Source organism: Bacillus rossius, chromosome 11 (genome assembly GCF_032445375.1).
Source record: "Bacillus rossius redtenbacheri isolate Brsri chromosome 11, Brsri_v3, whole genome shotgun sequence".
Lineage (NCBI taxonomy): Eukaryota > Metazoa > Arthropoda > Insecta > Phasmatodea > Bacillidae > Bacillus > Bacillus rossius.
In genome coordinates this window covers 37,124,960-37,137,494 of record NC_086338.1, presented here as the reverse complement: position 1 = coordinate 37,137,494, position 12,535 = coordinate 37,124,960, and the positions used below count along the sequence as shown (strand labels likewise).

Below are 12,535 nucleotides of genomic sequence, written 5' to 3'. Positions count from 1 at the left end.
GCATATTTAAATGTAAATAAAAATGATGTGTTTAGAATGGTTAAATAAATAAAATTAACTTAAATTAATTTATATGTTTAAACACTGTGTTCACAAATTACTGGTCAGATTGTTCTTGATAATAATTTTGGTAGTTAATATAGATATTTACTAACACTACCAACAGACGTCTGATACATCGTGATATTTCATTGGCTAAAATTAACAGTAACATTTCAATTGTGAACCGATTTCACACAAGTCGTGTGCACATTTTTGTGCCTGCTATGCACTAGCTTATGTTTTTTTTTTGACGTGACAACGTCTAATAAATCGATGAACGCCGGCTGCACGCACGAAAAAGTGTCCCGTTACACACATTATCCCGTTACGCTGTCTCCCGTTACGCTCATTGTATGCTAACGCCGCATCTATCTCTCTTCCACTCGATTGGAACAACCATCGATTTGACTTTATCGAGGCACATTAAACCTGAAACACTCCCATTCGTTTACTACTTTTCCTATCATCATCCTATCCTTAACAGAATAACACAGATTGGAAGAAGTTAAATAGCAAACATGTATAAAAGTTATAGTTAAAATAATCTCTTCGTTAAAGTAATAAACATATTTGAATTAATCAGTGCAAATAAAAAGTAAATTTATCAATTAAATTGTAGATTTCATTCCACACCTTCTTTGTATCCATACAAAATAGTGATAATTCAATAAAAATTATTCAAATTTATTCATAAAAGTATGCAATCATTTCATCAGTGTTTTGTTATGACGTTGTCATGTTAAACTATTGTCCGTAAACCGACTGTACAACCATTTTTTTTTTATTTGTGATCCCAGTTTTACGCACGTATACTAATGTCCGCAACCGAAACGGAAGCAGCGGCCCACAACCTGCGTAGTTTCACGTAATCTTACGTATCAGTTGCACGTGATATTAATTCAAGCGATCTGTCCATTGAAATCACATACCTGAAACTATTGGCTGCAAAGTTATTTATAAGTTTAGTAAAATGAAAAAAGACCGTTTGATTTGATTAATTATTAATTATTACCATAGCTGTAGATACTTTTTCAGCCACACGCAACTCAATATTTGAACTATTTCAAAAGACCTACGGCAAAACATTGTGGTCTTTGAAACTTTGGAATAGCGTCGGAGTTAATTGCCGGATGAGAAAAAAACGTCCACATATTTACTGATTTAATGCAATTTTTTGGACATACGCCATTGCAGTTTAGCACTGTTATCCATGGGGAAAAAAACTCAAGAATACAAAATCTATATATATAAAAATTTAGCTTCCGTATGTATTTGGCCGCAAAACTCGGAAAGTATACGATGGTTTGGATTGAAATTTTTACAGAACATTGCATCTTAAGGGGATTGGTGCACCAGCATCGTATTAAAAAAAACAATATATTTGTTAATGATTCAGCTGCTAGAGAAGATTTGAACCATTCTAGTGTAAAATTTATTTTTTATTTTTCTATTTTAATTAAGTTATTGCTGATTTTCGGGAATTTTTTTAATTCAAGCTTTACTAAAATAACTATAAAGAATTCAGTGGTAAAACTTTTGCAGATAAATCTTCAGACACGGGAGATATGACTGTGACCATTATTTTATCTGTAATCATTATTTATTTAACGTATTTACAATTTGAATTTTAATAAATGAGCTGCTACGAAATTGCGTGATATTCATTTACGAATTTAATAATATTCGCGTTTTCATTTGTAATTCAAACGCCTACATATCTGTCGGCTGAATGATTGACTTTATTTTAGTCTTTGGCTTATTGCAGTCGGACCTAAAGTAAAAACGTAGCTGTAGAAGTTTGAGCAGCGTGCAAGCTCGGATACGAGGAATTATGAAGCGCGCTGGACAGTAGTGACACCTTGCGACAGTTTCCCAAACTTTTTGTAGCCAGTTCTTTCTCCCGTTCCCACCCTGCCTCAGCTGTCTGCTGTTTACGAAGGGGAGACGGGATTTCGCGGGAAACTGATATGAATGTCAACGTACTCATTTTCAGTAGATAAGAGAACGTGTTTGGTCTAGCTCGGCGTGTAATTGGTAATTCTCTGTTATTATTTAGCACAGTGATTTAGCTAGATGTTTTTTGTTGTAAGCGTGAGATTTATTCAGGAATAAAATGCCAAAGAAACCTCCACCAAGCAGAGTACACAAAAGAACAAAACTATCGAAAGCCATTAGAGCGCTTAGAAAAAAGAATAAAGAAAGGTAAGAGATTATTTTATTATAGCTTTTTTTACCATATATTTATTTTTCAGAGTTGCGTATGTACGACGCGATGGACGCGATGCGACAACAAAAAGATGTGTTAAAGTGTAAACATGTTTTTTTTCCAGCAATGCGTGAACCATTCATAAACTATACTCAACATGTATACGTATAATTACGTTTGAATTTTTTTTATGACAGGCATCAATGTTATTAAGCCACATTAGACTTTTTTCAGAAAAATAAGTGTAGCAGAAAACACTCAACATAGTCTCACACAAAATCAGTTTACATGAATGCAGTTTTAAGAAGTAAGCTACGTAAATAATATTTAAACATTATTTAATATCTGCTGGTAACGTTTCCAAAGTATCAGCTTTGCCTTCATTCACGAACAATATTCGTGAGCTTATTTATTTATTTTGCTGGCGTTTCGTTGGCAACTGTTAGGACTGGAAAATTAGTAAACATTTTTCACCCTATCCTAAGTTAAATCTAAGTGTGCGCGGTTAGATGAGGACATAGATGTGTCTCAGGCTTACGCCTTTACACTCTACTCATGCGGGGTATTAACCATGCGCGTAAGGGCGCGTTGCCAATGACCTGTAGGATAGTCTCAACAATCCTCTACGGACTCGAAAAATGTCACCTGCTCATTGGCTACTTGACTTGTGACAACGGTTTGTTGTAATACCTGTGATTCATTGTTAGAGACCTGCAAAATTCGCGGATTCATTTCGTGATATGCTACAAATCAAATAATTATACCTTAGCGCTGCTTCTGCAATTGGTTCAATGTTAATCTGGAGTAATGAGGGCCAATTAGAGACCCTCGCTCATAGAAGTGTCGAATCACAGACACTCGGTCGAGACCACTCACAAGTCATCAGCCAATGAACAGTTGGCATTTGCCAGAGTGTGTAGAGTGTAGTAGAGTCTATCCTGGAGGTCATAATTTTGCAGGTCTCTATTCATTGTTGATTTTGTTGAGGAGTTTTCAGTGATTCAGAGCCCCCCATTTAACTGTGGCCGAATTGAAGAAACAGTACAAATGTTACATGCTTGAATTCATAGCGAATCGAAACCACAAATATTTACTGATGTAGTGGTTGGTAAAAAAAAAATATTATTCGTATCGCGTCCATTGCTTCGCGCCATGTTAGCTCCTATAATATATGGATTTACAAAATATAACGATTCATTTACGACACTTTAGATAAGGTGTGTAGGATTTTAAGAATTCACTTGAATTAATATTTAAGAACATATTTCAGGATAACTTGTGAAGAATCTCGTACAGACGGCACCGGTTGTGATGACTCATTGTTACCAGAGCAGGGGCCATCTCGTGTACACGAAGTGACATGTGAAACCTCAACACAACTCGAAACTCAGTAAGTGTTACATTGAAATGTTTCCGCTACAAATGTTCAGAAATTATAATTTTGAAATCGAGTAGAAATATTCCTGCAATTAGCATTAGGTATATTTTAATAGACATTGAAAGCTAATCATTAAGTAGCTTCAAAATCCAAATACCAGAAGCTAAAAAGGTTTTATCTTGAATGCGTACTGCCTGAAATAGCTGATCCCAGGCATGTCAGAATGCTGCGAGTGGCGATACGTCATTGGTAAATGCCAGGGTGGTGCGTGATTGTACATTTTATTTTGTAATTTTTTTATGAAAAGGTAGGGTATTACATAAATTTAATGTAACTGCATTTTGATATCACCTCATACTGTGTTTATTACTTTGCAGTGAGTACGAGTCTGGAGAAGAAACAATTCCAGATAGTGATGAATGGTTGCCACAACTAACAGTTACAACAGAACCCGCGGTTGTTGAAATCACTGGTCGACGAATAGTAAATATTAGTCACTTACTAAAACAACTAACAGAGCTGGCAAAACATGGCAATGTTTGCACTCAGGGACAATACAAGATTACTTCAGAAAGGAGGGTTGGCGTGATGAGTTACTTATATTACGAGTGTATAATGTGTGAGAAAACTGTGACTGTAACAACAGAAGAAGATACGAGAAAAGAAGAAGTCAACGACGCTTTCGTGTGGGGTGCATTGTCAGTTGGAATTGGCCATTATCAAAGTCAAGAGATGATGGCCATCTTGGACGTTCCCATCATGGATAAGCGAAAATGGCAAAGACATGAAATTCGTATTGAAGAGGTAAGGAATTTTTAAAATCACTTTATGGTTCAAAAAATTGAAATTGGATTTGACACGCATTTAGTAGGTACATAAGTTATATTTTAGCTGAACCTATCGAAATCATCAGTCAATATATTCTCAAACAGAAATGCAAATACCATTATTTGCCCACGATTAGTGATCAAAGGTTGGCTGATAACATGCGTAATCGAATTACTGTTATTTTACGTGAGATAACAGTTAATATTTGACGAAAGTATTGATAATTTTAACGTATTTAAGTAGTAATTGAAAGTATTATTGAGATGCCTTCGTTAAACTAATTCAATTTACAAATAGCCACTAAACCTATAAAGCCGCCACAAAATAACAAAACTAACCTAAATCTTTCCAAACTTTTTGAAAATGGTATCAAATAAAAAAAACATGAGAAGTTTTCTGTACAATAAATAATATAATATAAATTCAAGTAAGAGAAAATTATAAAAAGAATTATAGTAGACCAGGGTCTATTTATGAATCAAATAGTTAGTAATAATTTTAATTTTAGTAACTATAGATAATCCCTTAAAATGTAATTTATAATTTTAATCTTTAATAAAGCTACATTCATTTTTATTTCCAACATATAATTCCCATAATATTTTATATAAATCACGAAATTTAATATCTTTTCACTCCTACAGTGAAAATGCTAACTTATGATATAATGTTAGAACTAATTTTAAATTTTTACCATACAAATAAATGCATTAGCCTAAATGGATAAATAGCTAAATGTAACTCTAATATGTTTCTCATAAGGTCTGGGAAGAAAAACTGGAGACATACATGCAAAAAAATGGAACAGTAGAGAGAAAGAAGGCCTTGGAAAGAGGCCACGTAGACAACGATGGCGTTCCGTACATCTCTGTTTATGTAGACGGTGCATGGTGTAAGCGAACATACGGACATGCTTTCAACGCAGCATCAGGGGTTGTAAGTATTTTTAAGAAGTACTGCACCTAATGTTAGCACTAATTTGGCTCCAGGATTTGAGTGGATGGGAATGTTGCCGAACACAACTCTAGATCGTACAATTATTTTGTAAATTCTTCGTTTTGATTTATTTCAAAATATTTCATACATACCATTTTACAAAATATGTCTACGTATTTTTTTTGAGTTATTTTAATTCAAGTTATATTTTTGGAATCACTTTATCCTGACATAAAACTAGAAAATTGTGAGCTTTTGTAGTAATTAAAGACATAAGCCGAAGACAAGGAGTTAAATACATAGACTTCATACAATTAACTTTATTTGATTTTACATGGGTTCAGGAATGTTTAGTAAGTAATTTTGTGACGTGATATAATTGCTTTTGAAATTTTCTTCAAGTGGATCATTGGAAATCACCTGTAGGTATAGACATTGCAAGTAGAAAATTGCAGTATATAAATATGTACAGGTTAATAAAAGTGTTTTTATTTAACAGTCGAAACTAAACTATCTTCTGTGCTTTAGTACGCGTGCGTGATAAATATAGAGATTCTTCATTCAACAGTTTTCGTGTGGTATAGTTGCAATATCTAAAAATTTATTGTAGAATCATTATAGGGCTATGTGTAATCGAGAAGGTTTATGTTATTTACAACGGTGCTCAATTACTTCAAAATTCATGACAAAAAGCCCATTAGTTTTAAAATGTAATTAAATATGCAACAAACGCTTGAAATGTAGTTACATATGCAACAAAAGTGTGCTATTCACCCATAGTGTCCAAAGCACATAACATGGTTAGTGAATGTTTGGAAAACGATGTAAATTTAAAATTAGTTTATCTTTCTAGTTTATTTATTAGCAAAGTATCGTATATCAATGGTAATTGTTTATATAAAGTGTTGACATGTAGTCTTGTGACAAATCATACACAGAAAAAACTTTATTTTTATTAATAATCTCAATCAGAGATAGTGATGTATAACAAAACTTTGCACACAAAAATATTAAATTCAGTTCCTTATTACGTTTATAGTTGGGAAAAAAATATTTATTTGACGCGACAATCACACCGCTAATTTGTAATTATTAATATCTTTTTTGACAAAATTATTTCTACCATTAACATATTTTTCTTGGGATTGCTCAGTTCTCTGGAACATATGACTATGCCTTCTAAGATTACATTTGACAGCTAATTACAACGCGGTATTTTAATATGTTATTTTTAACAAAACATTTAACTAAATATAGTTACATATTCAAATATGTTTGTTTTGAATTTTAAGAATATATGTTGTTTTGTGCAACAGCCGACCAATCAGGAGGCAGCTTTCAAGTAATAGACTTAATTATAAAAATTTTAATTTATTGTTCTTCTGAGACTCTCAGCCATGTAATGAAAAATTAGTGTGTTTGTATAAAGAAAAATCAGTGAATAGTAGGTATTAGTAATGTTTAGCATCCATCCTATTTATGGAGGATTTTCTGACCTATAAAGCCTAGGTCAATTCCACAAGTAATTGTGTATTATGAGTGAAATGACATCGATATAAAATACGCAATAAGTGTTGGCTTTTACTGAAATAGTAATTACTACGTAAACCTTCACTGCAATACATTTATTGTGTTAAACAGTAATAGCACGAACACCTACGTATTGTTTACATTAATTGAAGCGCAGTAATCTGTGTTCATAGACTTTAAACTTTGGCATGGATGCTACGTAATGACTTAATGAGGAAAAAACTTAATTTTGACTGTTTAGTTTGGATTTCCTCCCCAGTAGTTCAGGGATCAGGGCTCTTGTGACACGCTAAGTCTAACTAGACGGACATATATGAATAAATACCTACATCAAATTTGAAAGCATTCTCCATAGTGCAACAAATATTTGTATCACACGTAGGACACGTAATGTTACAGATCCGTGTAGGTTCTTAACTAAGGAAAGTTTGACCACCAACTAGGTATAGTATCAATTGGGCCAGACGTAATTTTCAAGGCCGATACCAAGAACCTGGTAGTACATCTAACATTTAATTTCTAATAAGTAATAAAGAATTATAATTGTATTGTCTATGTTTTCCTATTGCTTAGTGTAAATTCAGTAGGTCCAATAATATTTTTCAACGCCATATATGTACAACTTGACAATTGTCATATTTAAATAACGTATACAATCACCTTTGTTTACAGAAGTTGCGTTCTCATTATCTCAGTGAAGAGTGACGTTCTGTTCTTTTCCCCCATAATGCTTGTAAGAAGATAATTGCTGCATTTCTAAACAAAGCTAAAACATTGAATTTTACCCCGTTAGATAACCAACACTACATGTTAATTTTGTAGCTTCACTCCATTCAAACAAATATAAATCTATTTATACATTCACAAATAACATAATCAATATCCGTCACGTTTGGTTCCAGTGGAACTTGAAAGCTTTAGATTTTGTGTGTGTGTATATACAATATTATTTTTTCATGTCTTTACCAAAAAATAATAATTTTTCAAACACAAAATAAGTGTTATTTGACATAAATATTTCTGTCAAATATTGTATTGTATATTGACATTTTTTAACATTTCAATGTTTTAACTATCATATTGGCAGCTAGTTATTTATGCCTGTGTTAAAATATATATTGTAGTATGGGAGAAGGTTGCGTTTACGAAGTAAACAGTTTATATAATTGTAACTAAGTGATTTAATATTTTATTAAATCATCGGTTATTCTTTTCAATTTCAGGCATGCATAATCGGAGTTGAAACCAATGGATTGCTATTCATTGGAATAAAAAATAAATATTGCTACGTATGTAATCAGACTAAACCAGGAGAAGAAAGTAAACAACATTTGTGTTATAAGAACTTCTCTGGTGCTTCTACTGCGATGGAACAGGAAATTTTAGTGCAAGGATTTTGTGAGAGTGAAAATATGCATGGGTTACGATATAAATTCATAGTAGGAGATGGTGATTCAAGTACCTACGTAAAAATTCAACAAAACGTAAGCTACGGGAGGCATGTTGTGAAAATGGAATGTGCAAATCACGCTGTAAAAAACTACACAGGAAAACTGCATAAAATTGCAAAGGATACAGTTCATCCTATATCGGGACGAAAGTGTCTGTCTCAATTAATTCCACGCCTTACACGAGCAGCGAGATCAGCAATTTCAAGTGCTGGTCGCAGCAACAGCAACAGTGAAATACTTCGTGCAGATCTCAGAAATGGACCTCACCACGTGTTTGGGGACCACAGTAACTGTCGCGATACTTACTGTAGCCGTAAGGATTACAATGAGGAAGATAAAGTGGCCTTGCTATTGCCAACTACTTTATGGCCGGCTCTTCAGATGGCACTAGATCCATTGGTACAAAAAGCTGATAGATTAGTTGGAAACTACACCACAAATCAAGCAGAACGCTTCATGAGCCTTGTATCAAAGTTCTCTGGTGGTAAACGTACAGACGTAGGCAAGAAGGGACGTTACAAACGGTGTTGCTTGGCGTCAGGCTTGTCTCACGTTAAAGGGCCACATTGGCATGCTTCACCACTAAAAAAAATGTTTGGTCGAAGCCCAGGAGCTATATGTAAAAAAGTGTTCAATACACGAGCTAGAGCTTCAGAAAGGGGCATAAAGAGAAAATCAGCACGTCAGAGTTTATTTAAAGACGAGCCTCCCAGAAAACAAAAACGTCTATCTGCCGGAGCAGATTGTAACTATGGTCCTCAGGCAGCTCAACCTGACATAGAACCAGGAGAAATGGAGAGTAGGAAAAGAGCTGTTCTTGATAGGCTTGAAAACGAAGCAGGTACTCCTGAACTGTGCTCCGTATTGGAGAAAAAAACGGTGGGTCAACATGGCAACATCGCGTGGAGAGAAGCGAGGCTTGATCGTCTCACTGCATCACTTTTTATGAAAGTGTGTAAAATGCGTGATGACACATCGTGTCATAACAACGTTGTAGCTGTTGTAAATCCCCGGGAAATTAACACGGATGCTGTGAAATATGGAAGGATTAATGAGCCAACTGCCATTAAAATTTACGAAAGTAAGTTTGGTGACAGAGTAGCGCCATGCGGGCTGTTTGTTGATCCTGAGCACCCATATCTTGGAGCTAGCCCTGATGGTATTATAAGTTCAGATAGAATTATTGAAATAAAATGTCTTCCTTCTCTTAACCAGCTTAAACTAAAAAATCCCTCAGTAACCACTATCCGGGATGCATGTAAGATCAAAAAGATGGCAGTACACTTAAACAGCAAAGGCGAAATCATTTTGGACAAGAAAAGTTCGTATTACTATCAGCTGCAGGGGCAACTCAACATTTGTAGAGTAAGGTACGCTACTCTTGTTTTGTTTTGTGATTTCGACACAGAATTTATTTCTGTGGAACGAGATGTAAATTTTTGGTCAAACGAAATGCTTCCGAAGCTAAAAAGGTTTTATCTTGAATGCGTACTGCCTGAAATAGCTGATCCCAGGCACAGCCGTGGTCTGAGGTGCAGAGATCCAGATTACATCAGAGAAGCACAAGAAAGAAAGAAAATTACCAAGGGAAAAAATTCAGCATCAACTAGAGATTGCAATACGACGTTGCTGCCAGGGACCGGAAAGTTACTTTTAAAAAGTAACTCAGTTACAGTTACAAATACTCCATTGGAAATGTAACCCTGTTACAACTACAAGTTACACTACTGAAAATAAACCAGTTACAGTTACAGTTCTGAGAAAAGTAACTGTAAGTTACTTTAACAGTTACTTTGTGAAAAACTAAAAATGTGATACGTAATATTGTTATAATTAAAAGCTAATAAAACATATTGTGTTTAGTAAAGATATATGTTTGTTTAAACTGAAAATTTTTAAATAGGTCTTAAATTACATTGAGTAATTAGTTTACAGTAAAAAATTGTTCGCAGAACCACATAAGCACTTCACAATAAGGTTATTTTTATCACTCGACCGAAATTCGAAAAAAAATTAGAATATGAAGGCCACTGCAACGAAAATTCTGGACTGCTTTCTCGGCTTCTCGCTTCATTAGATTCTGTCATTGCTTTCGTGCATGTGCACAGGTAGGTTAATTAATTAAACATCACAGCAGTAAATCCGCATGTCGCAAATATTAAATAAATGACAATCAAAATACGAGCGCAGGCTAGCCAACAGCAGTTTTACAAGTACAAGCAATACCATCGCAAATAATATGCTTGTCGGGATTTTCGTTCTGGGTTTGAAAAAAATAACAAATCGTTGTTGCTCAATAAGAAATACATTTAAAAAAATGTAACGTAAGAAGTAACGACAATTATCGTTACTTTAAGGCAGAAAAATGTAATTCAGTTACAGTTACAGTTACTGAAAACTTAATTTATTGCGTTACCACGATCGTTACCATAAAAAGTAACTGTTACAAATAACGTCGTTACTAGTAGCGCGTTACTTCCAGTCCCTGGTTGCTGCCTTAATGTAATGGTGTAAGATATCTCCGTGCATACTATTATTGATTTGTATGTTGTTCCAATAAATCTAGTGAAGGGCACTTTCACACGATTAAACATTGGTTGAAATAACATTCAATTTGTATAAAAGTCTTTTGTTTTCATGTTTTCATGCGGCGCAAAATAATTTTTAAAGCTTATTTTTTCGTGCTCTTTCTGTGTCTATTTTATCATAATACATTTTCAGGGTTATTGGTAATGTATAATTGACCATATTTTTATTCAGCCTCTGATTTGTAATGATTTGGGTATTATTAAGTTACAGTGTTGTTTCCTAGACATGTTTATTTTGTGGTGAAGTATAGACATGTGAACATTGGTATTTCATTGTACGTAAACTGTTTGGTTAAATATTTTAGAACGATGTTTTGTAACTCTTAATTATACTCATTCATGAACTTCAACAAACAATTTTAATTTTGCAATTTTGTTTGTTATTTGTAAAATAAATTGTTAAATTTGATGGTGTTGTAATATTATAAAAGATTGGGAACTGTTTATTTTAGGGCGATTATATTAATAAACTTTCTTTTAAAAACACACATGTTACATCTCTGTAAAAATTAAAATAGCTTTTTGTTTAACAGTGGTTTTGGAAACCTAATTTCAGATTTAACTCTACAATAATACGTTGAAGTATATTTCGAAGAGTCTACCTATTGCAGTGACCATGGTATGCCTTACGGTAAATGTATGCACAGTTTTTCGTTTCATGGTGGCTGTAACCCAAAATCATAGTCAACAAAAACGTTTATATGTATATAAACTTTTATGTTGCCTATACATATAACGTCAACGGATAATATAGCTGCTGTAATTAATACGTCGTTTAGTATATACAGTATAAAATCTATATTCCAAGTTATTTTAATTTATTATTTAACACTTTTGTCTAAATTATTTTTGATACGACTGTTGCAGCACGATGTTAGGGGGGAACAATCATTAATCCGTTAGTAGACTTGCTATAAAATCAAAGTGGTTTTAACCATTCTAAATATTATGTAAAAAGTTTGGCTGACTAAATTTTTGATACCAATCATTGCTGCAAAGGGTGAAAAATAGGGTTTAAGGGACAACAAACATGTATGCTCTTAGTGCGTATAGTGTTAAAACCCTTTATTATTATTTAAAACTTTCCAAATATTATCTAAAACTTTCTAAATATCATCCAAAAATTGTGATACGACAAACAAAAACTCATTGCCAGGGGCGGATCCAGAGATGAGTTTTTAGGGAGGAGGAATCGGTCTTGAGATTTGGGGGAAGAGGATCTTGTGTTGACTTCAATGAAAGGTTTTTGGTAACTAAAGTAGGGTACCTCGGACACTACAGTTGCCAAGCATTTACCAACTTCATATTGAAAAATTCTTCCAAAAAAAGAATAAATTTGGAAAGTAAGATCCACTCAACCATAAATAGAAAAAAAACCAAACAAAGTTGCCAACTTCATAGTGATAAATTCCTCGAAAAATGTATAAAATTCTTATTAGTGGTACAAAATATCCTTCCGGTAGATCCTTTTGCAAATATTTTTGTTTTGATATGAATAAACAGTATTGCATTTTTTCTGTAAGGTTTGGCTCTTATTTGGGGGGGGGGGATTTTTTCCCCATCCCTCTTCTTCCTC

The 12,535-nt window shown here is 33.7% G+C and overlaps 2 protein-coding genes across 4 annotated transcripts in view; both read left to right on the top strand.

Moving 5' to 3' along the window:
• LOC134536817 (2',5'-phosphodiesterase 12-like) overlaps positions 1-12,535 on the top strand; it is a 151,483-nt gene that overhangs the window by 99,434 nt on the left and 39,514 nt on the right. The window lies entirely within an intron of this gene.
• Positions 1,495-12,502, top strand: LOC134536816 (uncharacterized). Of its 3 annotated transcripts, XM_063376791.1 has the most exons (5): positions 1,556-2,244; positions 3,519-3,638; positions 4,004-4,430; positions 5,217-5,390; positions 8,144-12,502. In XM_063376791.1, exons 1-5 carry the CDS (start codon positions 2,156-2,158, stop codon positions 10,070-10,072), a joined length of 2,739 nt encoding a protein of 912 aa, XP_063232861.1. In that variant the 5' UTR covers positions 1,556-2,155; the 3' UTR covers positions 10,073-12,502. The 3 variants fall into 3 exon arrangements, with proteins under 3 accessions (XP_063232864.1, XP_063232861.1, XP_063232862.1); XM_063376794.1 differs by lacking the exons at positions 5,217-5,390; positions 8,144-12,502 and having other exon boundaries at positions 1,495-2,244; positions 4,004-4,834; XM_063376792.1 differs by lacking the exon at positions 1,556-2,244 and having other exon boundaries at positions 3,382-4,430; positions 5,217-6,190.